Here is a 21,910-nt window from a genome sequence, read left to right on the forward strand (position 1 = left end):
GGTGGCAGGGTTATGTAGGGGGAAAGCTCTGTCTAGGACAAGAAGCAGAAGAGTTGGATTATAGGCTTGGCTCTGCCCCTGAATACTTTTGTGCACTTGAGTCACTTGCCCTCTATGAGTAACTGTAAAACAAAGGGGCTGGATCTCCCAATCTGCAAAGGCTCTTCTTTTAGACTCTCTCAGATCACATCCTAAGAACATTATCCATACATAGGATATTTCCTTTTACAAGTGTATAATGCAAAATTGAGGCCTTTTCTGGTTCTGAGGAAGATGTGCCATCAGGCTGTGGTGGAGGCTTACAGGGAAATAGGCTGCTACTACCAGGAAGCAGAGTCAGGCAGGTGCCCTACTTTTCCTGACCCAGGGATTATATGGCATCCTGCTCCTGTCAGGTCATCTTGCACATCTTGGAAAATCACAGTGCTCATCCACTTGTGAGCTAATCCACTTGTTTCTTCCAAAACCTAGGTAAAAAGTTAAAATTCTCTTTTGTTTGGGGAACAGGTGTTTTTCCTAGAAAATGATGACCAGCATAATTGCCTAAGTGATCCTGCAGATCATAGCAGATTGACTGAGCATGTTGCCAAGGCTTTTTGCCTTGCTCTCTGTCCCCATCTGAAGCTTCTGAAGGAAGATGGAATGACAAAACTGGGACTACGTGTGACACTCGACTCAGATCAGGTAAGAAGAATCTTAGTTTTTGAAGCTGGCCTTGGGCAGTGTCTGTATTTTCTGTCATGAGAGTTTTTCTGAATCAACCCAGAGCTTACTTCTCCAGACCTCCTGGCCTGCACAGATGTAATGTTCTAATCACCCTCCAATGGCAAAATACCCAGATATGCTTTTGGTCAGATACTGTCTGAATATTTTGATCCATGTCCTCTTTACCACATGCCTTCCAGAGAGTTGCCTGCCTTCTCTCCATGGTCAGGAGAGGAGTGTGAGGACCTGCCACCCCTCTGACTGGCACCTGTGTGATACTCCCAGTCCCACCCATCATGCATCATTCTTCACTCCCTTTGAGGGTGGGTCCCACACTGTCCCTAGCTTGTTTTTTTCTTATCCAGTTAGAGCAGGCTTCTGCTAACTGGCCATGCAGTTGACTGTGCCTTAATGAGATTTTTCTTACTGCCAATATTTTCATACTAGTTAGTGGCTAAAACTTGAGCTTTTTCACTAATAATTTTCCTGTCAGTTCAGGTCTCCTGTTACCAGGCTTCTCTCATGTCTGTCCTGATGTTTTTATAAGCACTTTGTGGAAACAATCCAGTCTTCAAACCCCCAATTCCCAGTTTCTTGTCCCAGTCTTTCTCCTATGGCTAAGCACTCCAATCTCTACATTTCTTTTGGAGTTCAGGTGCCTGTGAGAGGTCCCACTGGTCTTGCTTTGATGCTAATAAATTGCCAGACCTTTCATCTCCCTCAACTCCTTAGTTTTGAGTCATTTAGAAAATGAGTGAGTCCTCAGCATGATCACCCCTCCCAGCCCAGAAGCTGCTCCTGACCTGAGTTCCTATGAGGAGAAACTGGTTCCTAAGTGCAGAATTGTTCTATTATCAGGGAACAATATAAACGTTATGTATCTGGCTCCATTTCCTGAGTAATCATCAATCAACAAGTATTTATTTTCTACTTAAGGTCTTGCCTAGGGCTTTGCAAAGCATATCAGGGTATTACTAGTGAAGTTTCTTGGTCCTGTTTCAAATGGTATTGATTATCTAGCTGGAGAGAGAGAATTCCCTCACATGAAAGAATTAGAAAACAAGCATTTTTCTGTTGAATTTATGAGCCTCTTAAGGGCAGGGGCCCTATTATCCTTGAATCTCTGTTCAAAGGTGCTCAGAAAATGGTGCCTGAGTGACTGGATGGACTGAACAACAGATGCTGCATCAGGAAGCTGAACATTGTTTCTCCTTTTAATTTTTGCAACCAAAAGTTAATATTATTTCTGACTCTGCATGCCTCTTTATGTGCCTCCTCTTCCAGAAAACAAAAACCATTTAAGAGGTTAAGTGATTAGCTCAAGGTCTTATAGCTATCAAGTGGTCAGGATGTGTAAATGACAGGATGATAAATGGCAGCTCAGTGACCAGGAGGGATTTGTATTCACTGTCATGTAATTAGCCCATGGCCAAGAAGGACAACACCTTTCCTGCTCAGCCCTCTGAAGAGGTCTTTTTTTTTTTTTTTTTTTTTTTTTTAGTTGTAGATGGATACAACACCTTTATTTATTTATTTTTATGGGGTGCTGAGGATGGAACCCAGTTCCTCACACACACTAGGTGAGCACTCTGCCACCGAGCCACAAGCCCAGCCCTGGAGAGGTCTTCTGTGCTTTAGTAACCTGTCATCCCCTTCTCTCTGTGGTGTAGGTTGGCTATCAAGCCGGGAGCAATGGCCAGCCCCTTCCCTCGCAGTACATGAACGATCTGGACAGCGCATTGGTGCCGGTGATCCATGGAGGGGCCTGCCAGCTCAGTGAGGGCCCTGTTGTCATGGAACTCATCTTTTATATTCTGGAAAACATCGCATAGACAAAGAGGACTTCATTTTTTTCTGTTCAGACCTGTTGCAACAGCAGTCATATCCAAATCATTTGCACTTTAAAACTGGAAGATTAAGCTTTTGTTAACACTATTAATGGTAGGGGTGGGTGGAATAGGGTGGGAGTGGGGGGTTTGGGGACAGGGTGGGAAAGGGTGGTTGGGGGGACAGATGTTCTATAACTCTAAGTCTTCTATGCATTGTCCACCGAGAAGACCTGAGCAGCTTCTGTTACTGCACAACAGTTATGCTATCTTGCAACTAATCCCCTTCTGTTATGTCTAGCCAAGAATCCCACTCCTCTCTTTTAAGATCACTTATGGTCATAAGCTCAGAATTGTTGAAATGGGTACAACCATCACCAATGGTGCAGTGGGAGGGCAGAGGGGAAATAAACAATGGAGCATCAGATTTGCACTCTTTGTACAGAATTGGTATAAAAAGGAGAATTCCACACTGATCTTGTCGCATTACATCATAGCTGTTTGTCAGATAGAAGTCACACTTAGATTTTTGTTTATTTTCACCAGATCACTCATTGAAGTTAATCAAAGACCAAAGGGATTATCTCCTCTCAAAGCCATGGAAGGCTCCTCAGTGTGAATGAGATTACGTGGATAGCAGAGCTGAATTCAGGATCACTTGAAGTTTGCTCAGGTGAATGGCAGACATTAAACTGGGCCTTTCTGTGGAAGCTGACAAAATACACCAAGACATTTTTAGTTACTATGTACTATAAGTATTTTTAAAAACATTTTATTGCATACTCTTTTTAATTTCCAGGAAAGCTGCAAGTATGAAACCCCGCTATGTACACTTTACCCATATTCACTTACTGTTCACGTAGTAACATTTTGTCCTATATCATTATTATGTCCTGTTATCCCCTCCCCTTTCCTTCTTCTTCCTCACTCTCTCTCTCTCTCTCTCTCTTGCCCCATTTTATCCCCCATTAAAAAAAAATTTGAGGCCCCAGGATGTGGGGGTGCTTGCCTGTGGGGAAGCTGAGACAGAGGATTGCAAGTTCAAAACCAGCCTCAGCAGTTTAATGAGACCTTAAGCAACAATTAGAACCTGGCTCAAAATAAAAAAATAATAAAAAGGGCTGAGGATGTGACTCAGCAGTTAAGCACCCCTGGGTTCAATTCCTAGTACCAAAAAAAAAAAAAAAAAAAAAAAAATTGAGACCTTTCAAAGTATGTTTCATATATCCTAACCCTTTGCCCCTAAATACTTTAATATACCTATTTCCTTAGTAAGGACATTCTGTTACAGAACTGCAGAACAGTTTTCAATTTGGGTCAAGTTCACCCTGATGCACCATTTTAACTTAGCTTTGCCCAGTAACCACCTTCTTAGGGTTTTCCCCTCCAGTAACCCTTCCAGTGTAGGATTAGGCAGGCCATGTAGCTATCATCACTTGCCTTTACCTTTCAGGTCATTGGTATTTTTGGTGAATATAGGCCCTCCTATCATGGTTTTTTCTTTCTTTTTTTTTTTTAATGGAAAATACCTTTGAGTTTGATACCTCCTCAAATCAGTTTGTGCATTCCTTGGCCAGGATCTCTTGGCATTTGTCTGCCTCTCATCGATGGCAATAAATCTTATCAAGGTGTTGTCTAATTTCTTCACTATTTTTCCCCTTGAAACTAATAACCAGTATGTAGAGACACTTTCAGACCACCAGATTTCTTGCTCGTCAAATTGTCCCTAGACCTAAAACCCACTGTTTTCCTAGTTCTAGTGGTCATTTACTATAACAGTTGCAAAGTGATTTTCTAATTCCAGCACTCCCTCTACCTTTACAATTTGAACTCAGTAATCTATAAACAGCAGCCCTTCCTCTTCCCTGTTTATATTTAATTTTCATTCTGGTCTCATGGATCGTTTTCAGTGGTTCCAATTCATTATTTTGGTGCTTAAATGGCCTTAGCTTTGTCCAAATGGAACACCTTCAGGCTGGCTCCTACATCCTTGTGACATACTCCTATTTTTTTTAAACACTTTCTTTTATAGTCTAAGTATGTTCCAGACTAGTCTTGTACTTATTGTGCCCCAGAATTGGAATCATTCATTTCTCAAGGAGCCTTGATTTCTTTTAGTGGAAGTGGTATTAGAAACCAGGGTCTGGTTTAACCAGGATATATGTGATACATTCTGATCGTTTTCTCTTTTGTCAAAAATTTATTTTGGTCACAGACCAAATAGATTCCACAACCCATACTTTGAAAAATACTGCTGTAGGGCTGGGGTTTGTAGCTCAGTGGTAGAGTGTTTGCCTAGCACATGTGAGGCACTGGGTTCGATCCTTTTTAGCACCGTATAAAAATAAATAAAATAAAGGGTTTTTTTTTTTTTAAAAGAAAGAAAACTACTGCTCTAAGGAAATGCCATTGTTACCACCATCTTCTGAAAGCCCAGGCCACACTGAGTTAGTCCATCTACAGCAAAAGTACAGCCTAATAATGCCCTAGATCTAGTGCAGAAGAGGTGCTGCCAGTGGCTGGAGTTGGACATAGCATGTGGAACTAACAGATTGTGAAGCTATGTCTGGGTAATGTTACCAAAAGGCCCAAAATCCAGGTCTGGGAAATGTGTCTGGCTGGGGTCTTCTCTTTCTTCATGGGATGGGGTGGGGTTTATGTCCATATCTCTCTTCAAAACCTTTGCCATAGAAGTTACAGAGAACTATGATTGGTATCTTCCCCATAAATTGTTATGGAGCTTCTAAAGTGCACCTTGGCCCCCACACCACCAGCTTGTATGGACTGAGCCCTGGAATTGACCCTCCAAACCTGACAAGGACAAGAAGCACTTGTTAAAGGGGCAAGTATTAGTCTAGCTTGGTCTAAATATACCTCAGAAGTTTGAAGCTTCTACAGCAACTGGTCCTGTTTCCCTATAGCTTGTTCCCATTCAGCTAAATACATCCTGCCATTGTGAATATTTCTTCTGGATCAGTGCAAGCTTTTCTACTAAAGAAAGACTGTGGCCCTGTATAGTCAGGTTCATTCTGAACTGCATAAAATGTCCTTTTATGTGTAGTAAAATCACCTTTTGGAATTTGGCATAAAACAGCCAAGGCTAGTTTGTTTTCCCCTTGTTTATCTTTGGTGTTATTCAATGTATATTTTAAGAATTACATAGAATGAAGTGCTGAAACATCACATTTCTGATTAGGCAAAATTTGTACATTATAAATACTGAGATCTAACACACACACACACACACACACACACACACACACACACACACACACCCCTGTAATCCCAGCTGCTCAGAGGCTAAGGCAGTAGGGGTCCAAGTTCAAGGCTAGTCTGAAGACTGTCTCAAAATAAATCAAAAGGGCTGGGGTGTAGCTTGGTAGATAGTCCAGTCACCAGTGGTGAGGGCTGAGATTGTGATCATTCTGAACCGAAGAGGAATAGAATTGCCATTCTGGTGATTTCTTTTAAATTTTTAAAAATTGTTGAATGCTTGCCAAATGCCAGGCAATAAGGTTTCTCCAATTTGTTCTTAACACTTTTTGAGCAGCTACTGCACTCTAGGTGGTACAGATATGGGATTTTGCCTAAATTCCTATCTCCTGTCTTCTCCTACCTACATTGATTTCTGCTGGTGGGCCCAAAATTTCCAATCAAATTACCTCTGTGATCATCTGGGAAATAATTTTTGCATTTGATGCATTTCAGATAAGCAGTTTTCTTGTTTTGGCTAGTTTATGATAGTGATTTATTTTACTAATGCTAAAATAACGATTCAAATAACAGAAATGGGATTTGTAGGGATTATATACACAGGACTAAGGAGTAGAGCAGGAATAACCATGGTCCATCCCAGCCCCTGGACAGCTGAGCCCAGAGAAGATAAGAATCTATCTATGATGGAGCTGGACCAGGTGCAAACTCCCTGGGACCTACTAGTCTCAGCTCTGTGGTGTTTCAAACTGCAGCTGATCTTACTTGAAGGATAAAATCTTTTGGGAGATGCCACAGATATTTGGAAGCAAACATGCAGGTTTCAATATTGTGCTATGATAAAGGAAAAATAATGTTTAAGTTACAAAAGAGTTCACCCTTTAATAGTGAGACTTTGAGTCTAAAAATTTCTTCCATGTTTTATTCAGTTCACTAATTCAGAAGAAAGTGCACACTGCACTATATTCTTTCAAGAGACAATTTAAAATTGGAAAATGATATGAGTTATGGCTGCTTCCCACCCCATGAGTGATGAATCTTCAGTGTTTGGTTATTACTTTTGGACAAATCTTAGGACAAGATGGATCTGTGTAGGCCCCTCCCACTACCCATGCATGCCTTGGCTACAACAAAGGCCTTTTAAGAATCTCAGCCAGCAAGCCTGTGGGTGTCTTTGTCTTGCTTCCCTCAGTCTTGAAGTCCTGTTTTTCAAAGAACAGAGCAGTGAATCCTGCCGAATTGAATAGATTGCAAAGAAAAATCTTTAGCGTCATAGAAAGTGTCCTATTGATATAGGACATTTTCAGCAGAGGCCTGGATTCAGAATCTCTTGGGGTTGGTTAGAATCTTTAAGGTTAATCCCAGTGGCTCATCCTTCACCCTCTTGGTAAGCCGGGTGGGATGCAAACCCTAAGGGGAAGGCTAGGCTGGACCAGGAACCCTTCAGGCTGGTCTAGACCATGTTAAGAAGGCTGAGGACCCTCCTTTCATTCTAGATTACTGCTTGTTTGATACACGTGTGACTGCAATTAAGTGTTAAATCTCTCTGTGGAAGTTTTGTTAGCTCACATCCGATAGGTAAGACTGGCCAGAGAGTTCTTGGACAAGTCACTTATCTGTAGTTCCTGCTGTTACCCACTAAAAGCTCTGCTCTCTTGGGCAGGGAAGCATGGCCCAGCCCTGTTAGCTCAACATGAACACACTGAGCTGTGCATATGCAATACTATAGTGACCAGTAAGCTGAATGTATTTGCTTCACTTATAGCCTTTTAAAAATGATCTTGAGGAATGCTTTGTTGAACTTAATGCTTCAAAAAAAGAGGAAATAAAAGATGGGGTGTTTATTTCTAAGAAATGTAGAATACTGCAGTTTTTAATATTAAATCTGTTACAACTACAAATCCCTTCATCATTTCTATCCATTCAGAAAAACAAAGCTGGGGATGGGGATATAGCTCAGTTTGTAGAGTGCTTGCCTCACATGACAAAGCCCTGGGTTCAATCCCCAGCACCACACACACACACACACACAAAAAAAAAGCCAAAGACAAATTTCTTGGAAAGAACTAAGGTGTGGCCCAGGTGATCAGCTGAGAGGAAAGGCTTCCCCTGTCTTCTCTCAAAAATGGAACCCACAGCAGCAGTGGACAGATGTCGCTGCTACTCTAGCTTTTAAACAGTGCTAGGGAGGAGGGCTTTTAAGAATAGGATTTATGCTGTAAGGTACAGAATCCCTATAATGACTTAGACCTAGTTTCTTAAATAAATAAAAATGACTACATAAGTTTATATATATATATATATATTTTTTCTTCACCCCAGTTAACAAGTCTTAGGTGCACAGACCAAACCCAAGATGCAGCCTTCCCCCTCCTTCCCACCAAACAGTATTGAAAGAAACTTTCCTCTTCTACTAAGTCCTGTGGGAGCAGGAAGGCTAATGCAGCAGCTGTCAGGACAAAGGCACAGGCAGAGCTGGGTGAACTGGATTGAGTGGGACAGGCTGCCACCGACCAACTGGAGTCACGGAGTCATGTCCTGTCCTGAGAGGACTGGTTCCCGATCACACTCAAGTTCTCCCATCCCCTAAGCAGTTACATCTTTGAAAGGCACATCCAGAAATGGTGGGGCTGGGGTAAACTGCACACATTTGGTATGCAGAGGTTAAGGGGCTGTGGGACTCCATGGCACGGAGTGGTGAGGGTATTCTTGCCTTTGTCCACTTTTGGAGGAGTGGGAGACAAGGGGGAGAAGAGCTCCTGGAATCCAGCCCGCTTCTGTGGAGGCCAAGAGGGGCCAGCAAGAGCAAAGCCCAGGGTCGTGGTCAGTGGCGCACATATGTCACAGGCCTTTGGTGCGTGTATAGCAGTGTCTCTCTTAAGTACAAAGGCTTTCGTGACCAGTGAAGCCATAACCTCCTGGATGCCACCGCTGGCCTGATCCTCTCCAGGAGCTGACCATCTGCCACACAGGACACAGAGCATAGCAAGTCAGTCTAAACCACAGTGAAAACCAATGGATTTTAGTAAGGCTTTCCTAAAGACAGTTAAGCCTTGGACGATTACCTTCCCTCCCTAGTTCTGGACAGAGGAACGTAAGAAACTCTGCCCATGAGCCCTACCTGACAATTCTGCCTCTTCCTGACAGATAAGAAACTCCTGGGAATTTTTTCCCCAGATATAGGCTGAGCAAGAGAAGGGTCTCTGTGGGATCCTGGCAGGAAGCAGGGGGGCAGAGGTTCTGAGGATCCTGAGAGCTGCGCACCTCACAGGCCCCTGGGCTCCAAGACCAGCCAGTTCTCGGTGACCATCTGCACATCCTGGCCACTCAAAGGCTCCCGCAGCCTTACCTTCACCTCCAGCTTCCCCCCAGTGGGCTTTCTTCCATCCAGAACCTACGAAGATCACGGAGAGGGAAGTGGTAATTGAGGAGACAGGCTGCGGGCAGGCAGGTCCCTAAGGTCCCAGAAAGGGACTGAGAGGAGCTAAGCAACTTGCAGTGTTAAGTCTCCAGGTCAGGACAACCCTGCCTCCTGTGTGTGTGGAGGCTGCTTTAGGGTTATCTTATAAGGAAGCAGAATGTAAATCTAAATAAGCATCAGTCTCCAGCTTAAAAGATTATAACCTGGGGCTCTACTCAGTTTTTCCCTCAATCCCCATGGCCACTCCTGGAGAAACACTGGCTTCAAGGAACAGCTGAAACCCAGAGCCCAAACCCTCACCTCACAGTTGGCCCAGAGAGAAGTGGACAACTCTAGCAGAGTCAGGACTAGAACCCTGGCCAGTGGTTCCTTCTCATCCAGCACACTGCTGCCCCTCCCCGGCAGGAGAGCAGGTGGGTGGATTGCAAAGCACAATAGGCCAGAGAAGTTCAGCCACCCTCAGTGGGGCCTATACTGATCAGGTCCCACTTTAGAACAACTCCCACGGGTAGGGGGCATGTGCACTGCAGCAGGAAAAGTCACAGCCTGCAAAGTCATCAGTAAGGTCTGGTCCCAGCTCTGCCCAGGACATATGAGAGCTAATGGAACCCCCCTTTCCTCTCCAGCCTGTTTCCCCATCTGTCTTAAGCTCTTAAGAGTCCCTGCCTGCATAATGCTATGAGTTCATGGATGCTTAAGGAGCTATCTGGGGGCTGATTTCCTAAGCACAGACTAACTGCATTCAACTGGGTCTTGAACTCTGAAATACCATATCAGTTTCAGGTCTGGAGCTTGTTTCACCTGGTCTTGCTGTCAGACAATTGCCCCACCCCTAGGAACCTAGTAATCTGTATGCTAAGCTGACAGCAGTGATCAGACTCAAGGGTTTTCACTCTTATCGTGGGAACCTAAGTGGTCCAGAGTGTTGTGGAAAATGTATGGCTACTTCCTCTCTGAACCTCTTCCATCTATGAAATGGGGATACTACAAACTCCACAAACACTATGGACCATTTTAAATCAAGGGTACAGAAACATAATACGCTCTCCTCTTACAGGTTCTCCAGCTTGTTCACTCCCTGGGCCCTACCTCCACAATCTCTCTGATCTCACACTCATTCTCCAACCGCTCCAGTTTCAGGTGTGCTGTGCCAACCAGCTTGTCACTTCTGAAGAAGGATCTAGGGAGCCAAGAGGCAGCAGAGGGTTAGACTGGGCAGGGAAGGTGGGAATGAACTGACTGAGTCCAGTGCAGGCAAAATAAGTAATAGCAGGGCAGTGGGAACAGAAATGCCATTCCTTCCTCCCTGTCCATCTTGGAAATGTAACTGATAGGAGCTTTACCCTTTGTGGAAGATCTCAAATTTGATTCCTTTGCTCTGGATCACTCTCCTGAAGCCCCGGTGGTTTCGGTTGATGTTTAACTTAAAGACTTGATCAAATTCTGCAAAAGGGAGAAGGTGAAGAGGGGCTTGGTTCCCAGGAATTTCCTGAAAAAGTGGAAAAGGAAGCCCAGGGCAGGCTTCCCCTCCAGATCTCTTTGCCTTCAATTCAACATGGCTACCACCAGGGGGCTGGGTAGAGCATCTAGGTTCTGGCCTTGGAAACCAACAGTTTTTGTACTCTATTTGAATTATATCAAAGTGAAAAGGACTTGAAATTTGGAGTAAGAATTCCTGGGTTCACCATTTCTATCACTTCCTTGCTATGAGGCCCTCGGCAAATCCCTTTACCCCACTGAGCCTGTTTCCTCAGTGACCTAAATGTTGTTAACACCTGCCTTTATCTCCCAAGTTGGATGGACCAACTGAGACAGCAGATTTGAAAGCACTCTGGAAATACAAGTGATGCCCACATAGAAAGTAAGAGGGAGAAGAAAGAGGTTCTTATGCGGCACTCACCTGGAGAGTTTGTGTTCTTCACCACAGATGTTTTGCTTTTTTGAGCTTGGTCCTAAATAGAAGGAAAAAGTCAGCACAGTTTGAAAAACAGGTACACAGGACCAGGAACTCTGGGCTGAGTCCTGTAAGGGATGGACCAGAAGGTCTTCAAACTCCTCCCCATAGCCAGGCCCCCAAAAGACAGAGAAATCGAACAGTTCTAAATGGAGGATGATGTTTCAGGGATTCTAACAGCCTCACCGAGTTAGGATAGTGAAACTCAAACCGCACAAAAGCATCCAAGTCATCAGGGGTCACCCCTGTGAGGAGAGAAGGCGGTCAGTCAGAGGAGTGGCCAGAAACCAAATACCTGAGGTGGAAGCTCTGGAAAAGAGCATCCTTGAGAAGAGGTGGTTCTGGGATTACCTGGAGGGGCTGGGAGGTTCATTCCCCGGACAATGATCAGATGCATTTCTGTGCTACTGAGTTCTGAGAAGATCCTACAGCCAAGGAGAAAGGAGAGATCACAAAGTGAAGGAGAGTGGCAGAACAAGGTTCCCTCTTCCAGTGCCTGCCTGCCTGCCCAGCTGAGAGGGAACCAGGAGAGTAGTGGGAGGAAAAGCCTGTCTTGCCGGAAGGAGCAGAGTTGGCACAGACCATGATCTCTGACTCCTGGTCCGGAGTTCTTTCCACAGCCACCACACAGCTCAGCTCTTCCCTGGCAGGCACCACGTCCTCCTCACCGGCCCCACTGCCTGTCACACTCAAGTCTGACTAAGGAAGAGTCTCCAGCCTCAATTCCCAACCTCTTGTCCTGCTCCTGCATAGAGCCACTGTTTCCCTTAGGCTTTGGTACCTCACAGTCTGGAATGTCTTCAACTCAAAGTGGTGGCTGGGAGGGTCAAGGCCCTGAGCCTGGGCTAGCTGCAGGATCTCCAGCTGTTTCTTACGGTCCTGAGCAAGCTTCTCAAACCTGACAGGGAAGGGCATGCACATCAGCAGAGGAAGGCTCACTGTCTGCCCCCCACCCCAATCCCCCCAGCCCTTGCACTTACCGGGTTGTCTCAGTCACATTGCCTTGGTGCATAAACTGCTTGGAGAACAGCAGACATTTCTAAAAATAGGGACCCAGAGTGACTCCAGAGCCAGAGCAGGACTTGCCTAGGCTGGCATGCAAAGCCTGACCTCACAAAACTTCAACCTTTCCCATGTAGCCTCACCTTTCTCCAACACATGCCCCAAAGTCACTGTTACCAAGGCCCACCACACTTTTCTGACTACACTTCTGCTGTCTCCTCTCCTGAGGACAGCCATTCCCCAAAATTCTCTTAGCAAAATTCATCCTTCCTTCAAAACACAATTCAAACATCACCTTAGAAAGCAGACTTCTCAGAAGATTAGTCAGCTGTTCAGATAGCTATATAGAAACAGAAACATGTATCTCTCCCCTCCCATCTACAAAGTTCTTTTCCCTTCAAACTATTGAACTTCATAATCTCCCTGAAAGAAGGTTATTATCATTCATTTAAAGATGAGGGAAACATGGTTCAGACAGGACAAGTGCCTTGCCCAAGGTCACACAGCCAGAAAGCAATAGAGCCAGTTTGAATCCAGGCCAACCTGTTCTGTGCCCCATGCCTTTCTCCACAGGGAGGTTGTGGGTACTGAAAGGTAAGGAAGAGACAAAAGGCCTACTGACCTCGTGTTGCTCCCGAAGTATTTTTTGTAGCTGGGTATATACTTCATCAGCTTTCTGGGAGAGTCGAAGGTCCTCATGGTGGATGAGGATGAAGTCACCCTCTTCATCCGTCAAAGGCGAGGGCACCTACCCAGGTCACAAGGTCCCTCAGACCCCAAGAGTCAAATTAATCTTCTACTGAGCCCAACAAATCCAGGAATCCAAACTAAATGTTTCTTCAATTTCCACTAACCTCAGTGCCAGGAGCCCACTGCCTTCCCATCTGCCCCAGGCTGCTAGAGCATCCTGCTCTCACTGGCCTTGCCTGGCCTTGTCATTGCAGACCACAGCAGCCCACCCTCCCTTCCCCTGGTCTCTCCTGGGGCCATGAAAGAGAAAGAGGCATGGGCTGAAGACTCTCCCAGCTGTTACCACATCCACACCAAACCCCATGTCCTCCCGCAGCCGCCCCAGCTCAGGGTCTGCCTGGCAAGTCCCCTCCTTCACCTGGGAAGAACTAGTGCCTAACCAGATAGGACCCACCTTTGAGAGGTCAACAGGTCGGCCAGCTCGGGCCTGGATGATCTGCCCCTCAAGGCATTTGGCCACCCGCAGATGGGCTTTGGCCTGCTCCAGGTCCTGCTTCCGCTTGGCCTGCAGGGCTGCTCGCTGGTACTGCAGTTTCCGTGCCTCCAGCAGTGTCAGCTGTTCCCGAACTGAAGAGAGAGAGCCAGTGGTTAGGGCCACACCTGCCCTTCACTAGACACTCCACCCCTCCACCCTGCTTGTTCTACTCACCAGTTGGACTCAGTGACTCCTTAGAACTCAAGGCCTTGGGCTCAGGAAGGGGCCGGGATGAAGGAACCAGAGGCTGTGCTGGCTTCTTGGCCACTGGAGCCTGTCCTAGAGGCTCAGCCTGCAGGTGCCCAGAACGCTGTCACAGGGGGTTCCGCACCCTGACCATGGCAGCTTTTAGACCTGGGCTCTTTTCCTAATGTTATACTGATGTTTTGTGACCTGAGATGAGTGGCTTCTCCTCCTGGCCCTACAAAAGCTCAGAGCTAGAAAAAGCCTCAAAAGCTCTCTGGTCTAACATCCCTGACAGTAAACAGTGGGGAAATGGGTATTGAACCTGGGCTCTGAGTCAGAAACACCTGGGCTTGAATCCTAGCTTTGCCTTTGTTCAGGATACCTACCTCACTGGGCTTGTTAGTACAGACAACACGGTTTGAGTGTATCCCTGATCTCCCACCAACCCATGAAGCCCTGGACCCTCAGTCAAACCTCATCCTCATCCTCATCCTGATCTTCTGCTGGGGCTGTATCCTCTGAAGTGGCCAGTTTTTGGGCAGCTGCCAAAGTTGCTGCCACTGAATCCTCCTCAGTGTCCATAGTGGGCTCCAGGCCAGGGATAGGGGGAAATCCTACAATGAGAGATGATGAGGGAAGAGGATGCTATAGCCTCAGGTCCTGTCTGGCTCTGCCTGGGCATGGCTGGGATGCATGACTTGCACAGGGTGGAGACAGACACATAAGTAATTTCCCCTGTCTCCCTTCTGGCTCAGAGACCTCCTCCTAGAGTCCCTAAGCCAAGGCCCACTCACCTGGAGGAACAGGCAACTCAGTAAAGTCCACTTTACGTCCTGCTCGGTGTGCTCGAATGGCATCTTGATATTGCTATATGGGAACCAAAGGAGGGACCTCTGGTACATAGCCACCATGACAGAAAGAGTCAGGGACAGGAAAACTGAGAGGAAGATAGCAGTCCTAGGAGAAAAAGCTAAGGCAGCAAGAGCTCCAGAATAAGACAGACAGATGGATGAAGACTCGAGACCAGGGAGAGCAGGAGCAGCAGAGACAGAGAAAGCAACCAGCCAGGGGAAGAGGCCAGCACAAGCCAGGGGTCTACCCAGCTGCAGGCCCACCTTGGCAATGCGCTCATGCATCCGGGCCTTGCGCTCATCCCCACCGGCCCGGGCCTGGATGCCTGCCTCACGGTATTTGTTCAGCCTTTGCTGCAGGGCGTCCAGAACTGTCTGCAGCTCTGCAGGGGCCACTTGAAATGGGTAAGGAGAGAGCATGAGTTCTGCCTGTCCCCCTCCCTAGGTCCCCACAGCCTCCACTTCTGTCCCACCATCTGGTCCTACCTGAGGCTGCTGGGATGTTGGGGGCTGTAACTGGCTGCACTCTCTCCACTGCTGGGGGTAGGACTGAGGGTGCTGTGGGGGCTTTGGAAGCCTCTGAGAGGGTCTTCAGGTCTGGGGACCCAGAGCAGAAGTGTAGGCAGGAGTGCCCAGTTGGTCCCACACCTGATATTCCTCCCCAACCCGTCTCAGCCCATAATTCCCACACTGACCCTCAGGTGCTGGGGGCATGGCACTCAGATCCACAGGCTGCCCCTTCTCCAGGGCCTCCAGGACAGCACCAAATCTCTGTAGTAGTGAGAAAAGCAGATGTGGATACAAACCAGGGGGCCTCAGGAGCCTGGGCTAAAACAGCTCCCCCTTAGGCCAGTCTCGCCCAAGCCTAGCCTGGCTCTCTCTCTCTGAGCTTCCACTTCCCTATCTGTGAAAGGAGGGATGAACGCAGTGCCTTGGAGTCAGATGTCATACCTTCCCAATCCTCATGAGCTCACGTGCACGATCTAGATCTCCAGCCCGCTTGGCACTGAGAGCAGCCACTTTATACGCTCTCTGTCGAGCTGACAGCAGGGCCCGTGGGTGTGGGTCTGAATCAGGCAGGACAGCAATGCTAGGGCTGTGCAGGAGGTTGGTTTCAGATTGGGAGGGATTGTCTATAACAGAAAGCCCCAGAAAGTTGAGTTGTGGTGTCACATGCCTATAACCCTAGTGACTTGGGAGCCTGAGGATCACAAGTTCAAGACCAGCAGAGGAAACTTAATGAGACCCTATCTAAAAATAAGAAGGGCCATGGAGGGATGTAGCTCAGTGGTAGAACACTTGAGGCCCTGGGTTCAATCCCAAGTACTGCAAATAAATAAATAAATAAAGCCCTCAGAGAGGGAACAAGGGTCAAAGGAAAAGGTTACAACTTTGGGTTCCTGGTGCCCACAGGTCTCACTGGTTTAGGGCCTCTTGGGAAAGGTGTGACTGAACAATGGGCAAGCGGCAGGCTGGGGTGAACAGGCCATGGGCTCTGACCCTAGGAACTAGGAAAGAATTTGGGTATTTCCAGATACCTGGCTCCAGGGCAGGGGGAGTTTGGGAGTCAGCCTCAGGGCTCCTGCTGGCCGTTTCCTGGGAGGCTGGGGGCCTCCTGCCCAAGGCCACTGGAGGTGGAATCTCATCCTCATTGATCTTCCTTCCTTTCCTTAGGGCAACTAGCTGGGACTCCAGAGTCTGAAGGAGAAAACCAGTCAGAAACCCAGGTAGCCATCTTGGCCTGGACTTTGCTCTACAAAAGGCCAGGAATCCATCACCTTTATAAGGTTCCCCAGCTCTTCTTCCCACCTATTCAACTTACCTTCAGGCCACGCTCACAGCGTCTGGCTTTGGCTGCTTCACCTGCCTCCTTGGCACTGGCCACAGCCTCCCGATAGTTGTGGATCCGTTCTTCCAGCAAAGCCTGCAGCCCCTGAGGCCCTCCAGCCTGTAGATACTTCGGCTCAGGGCTGGGCCACTCCACAGCCAGCTAGGCCCTTGCCATTCTCTCCCTGTGAGGAAGCTGCCCCAGAAGATGGAGTTCTGGGACTCCAGGAGAAAGAAGAGCCTAAAGCCCCCAAGGTGTGAGGCAAAAACCCACTAGAGAGGCCACAGGCCCTGTTAGAGGCAAATGGAGAGGCCCAGATAATCAATAGAGGCCAAGAAGTGGCTGTGGGGGGTGGTCTGGGAGAACAGAGAGCGCTTTGAGACTGGCCTGCCACAGAGGAGTTTCTCCTGCTCAGTTTGTCTGGGGCAGCTGCTGGAGGAAGGCAGTAACAAGCCAGGCTACAAGTAAGAGTATCAAAGGCACACAGCGCCCCTCCTCAACCTACTTGAGCTGCTGGAACTGAAGCCATTAGGAGGGCTGTCTGCACCAGAGGAGGTTCAGTGTCTTCCTGTCCCTTGGCTTCCTCAGGGAGTTCTGGGTTAGCTGCCTCATCAGCATCCAGGGGCCCAGTTTCCTCATCTGTACCCAGGACCTCCTGCAGCTCAGACTAGGGAAACACACAAGTTCCAGGAGCTTAGGGACCTCATGATCACACCCACAACATATCTGAAAATAAGGGACCCTTTCTCCCAGCAATATTTCCTAAGGCCATAACTGGTGCTTAGTCCCCTTTCCCAAAACATTTCTTTAATTTGACCAAGAATAGTCTTGAAAACAGTGAAGACTTCAAATCTGAGAATATCCAACAGCAGAGTTCAGACTAGAAGGCACAGGAAACAGGCCTCGCACTGTATATAACCAGGAAGACAGGCATGGAAGGGCAGGGCACTCACTCAAATTTAGAGATACAGAAGGAAACCCCAGGCCTCCTCTCCACAGCCCTCTCCTCCACCAGGCCTGAGCTTGACCGCAGAGCCCCCCAACACCAGCCTGACGGACGCACCAGCAGGTCTGAATCCTCCTCCAGCCCTTCTTCCTCCTCCTCTTCTTCCTCCTCCACATCCTGCATACAGTCCGCTGCCAACTTCTCAATGTGGGCCATGGGCAAGGGAGCTGGGAGAAGAAGGTCACAGAGGGTCAGGGCAACTCAAAATAAGGTCCACTAAAGAAGGGTCTTCAATCCATTATATTGGGAGATACCCCAGGCAGAAATCCCCCTTCCCTCCCACAGCAAAGTCCCATCCAGAAAATTGCTCAGAAGACCCTTGTCAGGAACACCTGGGCCCTCCAACCACACCTTTCATATTTGTAAAGATTTGTGGAGTTCATTTGAGCTTCACAATTCTGCAAGATGAGTAGTATCATCACCATTTTATATACTGAATAAACTGTGAACCGCCAACATCCATTTTCCTAGTGCTGTAATCCAACTAAGTGGCACAGCAGGATGCAAACCCGGGCCCATCTAAGCCCAGAGCAAGGGGCTGATCAGTAATGCTCTTACTGTCCTGAGCTCAAGGGAACTTGGGAGGGGGAGTGTTGGTTCTCTGAGGTTCCTGGTAAGAAGAGAAGATTTAGACTCCCTGATCCTCCCAGGCCTAAGATCTCTGTCCTTGTCCAGGCTGTAGAGGGAAATTCCACATGACACAATTTCTGTGCACTTACTCTATATCCAATTCTGTCTGAGCTAACTGGGCCCCTACTGTATACCAGGCTGGTAGGGTTAAGGAGAGTGACCTGAGTCAGATCCACAAGGGAGAGGGCGCAACTCAGGAAGGGGTGAGCTCCCATCAGAGGTGTATGACTGACCTCTTGCTAGGAGAGCTGCGGAGGGGAAATGGGTGTCAGAAGGACCAGGGGATCTGGCTGGTTCCTCCAGGCTTCTCTACCATGGCCTGTACCCATCAGGTCCTATCAGAGCCCAGCCCAGTGCTGAAAACTCACCCTGCCCCTTGGGTGCTGGCTTCCTGCCGGTAGTCCCTGATTCCCCAGTGAGGGCCAGCAGCTCAGCCTCCAGGTCCTCGTCATCTTCAGTTTCATCCATCCCTAGCAGCATGTCCTCGGGGTTGAACTCCACAAAGAGCCCCAGCTGATAGCAGAAAAGGATTCTCAGGAATCACACAATGAGAAAGGATAGAGCCAGCCCCAGAGCCAGACTTGGGGCTCCCAGCATCCCAGTGTGGTCCCTTCACTGTGTGGCCTGCAACATTATCCACTTATCTCCACAGGGATTCTTCCAAGAACTTGTAAGGACTACACTGTCATTACTGTTACTAACAACAACAGCAATAGCTGCCAGACACTACACTTAGCACACTAAATGATTATTTTAGTTGATTCTCACAATTCTGAGAGGTAGGTCCTACTATTCAATTGTGGTAAAACACATACATGATACTTATCAGTCTATGTTTAAGTGTGGAGCTCAGCAGTGTGAATGGTGTAGCACTGGGCTACGGTCACCATCGTCCATCCACAGAACTCTTCATGGTGTAAGACTGAAACTCTGTACCCATTAAACCGAACTCCCCATCCTCTCTTCCCTCTACCCTCTGGTAACCACCATTCTACTTTCTGTGTCCACAGATTTGAGTATTCTAGGTAGAGGTAGGTACTATTTTTATATCAATGTTCATATGAAACCTAAATGACAAAACCAGAATTTAAATAATGTCTCCCTTACCTGCCTCCTTTAAGACAATAAAAACAGACTAACAAGTCTCAGGACTTGGGTCCAGAAGACTTAAGGGGAGAAAACTGAAAGACAGGCCCCCTTAGCTTCCCATTTCAGCCACAGCCCTATGCGTCTCGGCAGTAAAGTCTTCTTACTGTCCATAGCCTTCCAGCCCTGGCATCCTTGGCTGGCAAGCAATGTCATGACCCTAAATGAGAAACCCTATGAGAGCACTGAGGTTCCATCTGAGAGTCCTAAACCCTGATAGTTTACATGGAATGGTCATGGCAGGAGGATTGCCATGTGAAATCCAGAAGGGGAGTTCAGACCTCCTCTTCCAACTATGTGGCAGTGTCTACAGAAGGAGGCACCTTTGCAATTCTTTGGACTAACAGGAAAACCACCCAGGTAACCCAATTTGCCCAAGCTGTCCAGAGATCTCCCACCCCAAACTAGACCCAGGTGAAGGAGGCCATGTTCATACCTGCTTGGCAGCTGCCACACCCTGGCCGCTGGCCTGAAGGCCTTTCCGAGGTCGTGGCCCTGGCATCCTGGCAACCTAGATACCTATCAGGTGGGAAGTTGAAGGGACTCAGACTAGAGTAGACCTGAGCCAGGTTCTGACAGTGTTAAGAGTGGTTAGCAAGCTCTCATGGGTGGCAGTGCTTTACCCACGGGGTGAAATACCAGTCTTGGAATCACAGCACTGAAATGAGCAACATGGGAGATGGGAGGCTGGGGACCACCTGTCAGTGGGTTTAGTGGGGTGTGTGAATACACAATATAAAGTTACTGAACTGACTAATGCATTTGGAAGATAGATTCACAGAAGCAACAGCTGGCTACAGGGTAGGTTCAAGGCTGGGTAGGATTCAGACAGGCCCTAAAGCAGTGCTGTCTATTCTGGAAACAACGTGGTGGTTTATATTAATTAAAATTAAAAATCCATGCCAGGCACATAGCTGTATGCGGCTTGTGATCACCATAAGACACAGACACAAAGCATTTTCACCATGCCAGTTTCCTTGGGCAGCTCTGCACCAGAGAAACCTGACTCAGCATTTAGATTTTCTCAGAGCTCTCTCAACCATTCATGGGACCTACATGGCAGATGTGCTGGCCCCTGGGAGTGCAGAAATGAATGCAACCCTCAAGGAACATTCACAGGCCTCAGTCCTTAAGGAACATTTACATGGTGTAGACAAACCCATGAACAAAAACCCACCACACAAGGTTGCTGCAGATGCTATGGGTGCCCAGGAGTAGCACTTTATCCAACACAGAAAAAAAAAGACTTCTTGGGGAAGGTGATGCTTGTGCTGACTCATGAAGGTGGGGGAAAGAAAAGAAATAGAATTCCAGGCAGAGGGAACAACTTCATAATGGTTCTGAGGTAAGAAAAGGAAACGTTATAACGGCCTGGTATTACTAGGACCTGCACCAAACTCTGAGACCAGAAATGCATGAGATAAATGTGCACAACGGGCAAAACCTTTAACTCTGAAAGAATCTGAGCATTATTCTGAGGGTAATGGGGAAAGAAGTGACAGGATCAGGCCAGTGTTTCAGAAACATCACTGTTTACAGAACGGAAGAAGTAGGGAAGTGGGAAGGAGTACAGGGCAGGAAACCTGGGTACCGAGCATCTCGGGGGTTGGTGGTGGGGATGGAGAGAAGTGGCTGGAGTCCTGAGTTAAGAGGTAATGTGTACAGGGCTCGAGGTTAACTTGGTGTGGGCGCATGGGAGCTGGCGCTCTGGAGCACTAACAAGTGTCAGATTTCGGAGACTTGGGTGAATCCCGGGTGTCAACTGTGCAGGGGCTGCGGCGGCCACGGGAATGACTCTGGGCTCAGGGGAAAGTCAAGATCGGTCAGACTCTCCAAGTGTGCGGCTTCGGTGCTGGACTCGGGTCCAGGGTCAGGAGAGGATCTGCAGAGAGAGGCGAAGCCGGGCCCCCCATTCCCACGCGGCGGGGCTCACCGCCCCGCCCGGGCCTGCCCAAGCCGCCTCCATCTCCCCGGCTGTCCCCAGGGAAACCCACGCCAGGGGGCGGGGACGCGGCATACCTCGCGGCGGATCCGCACCAAACCCGAGCCTTCTCCCTCCCGGCACCGCCCTGGCTTCCCGCGGCCCCCGGGCGGCAGCGGAGGCAGCAACAGGAAGCGCCCGCTCGGGAGGCGGCTGGGGCCCAACACGTGATTTCACAGTCGGGAGGTTCGCACTGCGCATGTGCAAGACGAAGCGGGCGGGGCGTTCCGACAGGTGACTGCTAGGGTGGGGTTCGCAATGCGCAGGCGCCTCGGCCAGGTAGTGCTAGACACTGACAGGAGCGTTGGCGGGTTTCTCCCGGACCTAAACTGCTTGCGCAAAAGCAGTAGGTGCGCCCCTTTCTTTGCCCAGTGACTTCGCCAAAACCCCTCCGTCGTTCTCAGGATCAGGAACTGGGCTCACGCTCGACAGGCCTAAACCGCCGACGTCCTAGCCCGGCCCTACTGTACGAGGAGGCGGAGCTTCTGTGCGGGCGGTCCTTGACGTTGTAGACCTTTATAATCAAGTCCCCGAAGTGTATCTCATCGTTATTTTCATAATTCAGCACCTGAATGTACCCCCTTTCCATTCAGAAGGCGGGTTGGAACTTGAGATTAAAACAAACAGCGCATTGCACTTCTGGAAAACACTTCATAAAGTTTAATACTGAATTCTTACGCCCCTTCCCGGCAATGCAGCCAATTGGAGGTGCGGGAAGAGGGGAAACAAAGAAATGAAGACTGCACCTGCACTCTGCCCAGTTTGTACCTATCACTTTTCATAATGAATCTTACCCAATTTTCAGTCCTGATAGATACCATTGCTAGAAGAAAACGGAGGTTCAGAGAAGCTTGGCCATGGATATACAAAACCAACTGCTTTGGCATCAGCAAAATTGCCTTTGTCTAGCTAAAATATTGCTACTCATTCCTATCT

General features: G+C 48.1%; 2 protein-coding genes across 4 annotated transcripts in view; one reads left to right on the forward strand and one right to left on the reverse strand.

Moving 5' to 3' along the window:
• ZFYVE9 (zinc finger FYVE-type containing 9) overlaps positions 1-4,901 on the forward strand; it is a 219,118-nt gene extending 214,217 nt beyond the window's left edge. For both annotated transcript variants that reach the window (XM_079154200.1, XM_079154201.1), the window contains 2 exons: positions 508-684; positions 2,376-4,901. In XM_079154200.1, coding sequence (XP_079010326.1) covers positions 508-684; positions 2,376-2,537 — 339 coding nt within the window. In that variant the 3' untranslated portion in view covers positions 2,538-4,901. The remainder of the gene's footprint in view (positions 1-507; positions 685-2,375) is intronic.
• Positions 3,511-21,169, reverse strand: CC2D1B (coiled-coil and C2 domain containing 1B). 2 transcript variants are annotated; one of them, XM_079154307.1, is made up of 25 exons: positions 21,013-21,169; positions 19,430-19,512; positions 18,216-18,360; positions 17,275-17,384; positions 16,717-16,878; positions 16,206-16,331; positions 15,922-16,081; positions 15,335-15,516; positions 15,079-15,154; positions 14,870-14,980; positions 14,648-14,778; positions 14,327-14,399; positions 14,007-14,146; positions 13,521-13,638; positions 13,266-13,438; positions 12,744-12,869; positions 12,100-12,158; positions 11,901-12,017; positions 11,471-11,544; positions 11,306-11,364; positions 11,066-11,117; positions 10,509-10,608; positions 10,255-10,345; positions 9,009-9,138; positions 3,511-8,705 (listed from the first exon to the last, which is right to left on the reverse strand). In XM_079154307.1, the coding sequence occupies exons 2-24, from the start codon at positions 19,493-19,495 to the stop codon at positions 9,010-9,012; spliced, it is 2,580 nt and encodes an 859-aa protein (XP_079010433.1). In that variant the 5' UTR covers positions 19,496-19,512; positions 21,013-21,169; the 3' UTR covers positions 3,511-8,705; position 9,009. The 2 variants fall into 2 exon arrangements, with proteins under 2 accessions (XP_079010433.1, XP_079010434.1); XM_079154308.1 differs by lacking the exon at positions 21,013-21,169 and adding an exon at positions 19,958-20,471.
• Between the last annotated feature and the right edge of the window lie 741 nt (positions 21,170-21,910).

This window comes from Sciurus vulgaris (genome assembly GCF_902686455.1).
Source record: "Sciurus vulgaris genome assembly, chromosome: 1".
In the NCBI taxonomy this organism is placed as follows: Eukaryota; Metazoa; Chordata; class Mammalia; order Rodentia; family Sciuridae; genus Sciurus; species Sciurus vulgaris.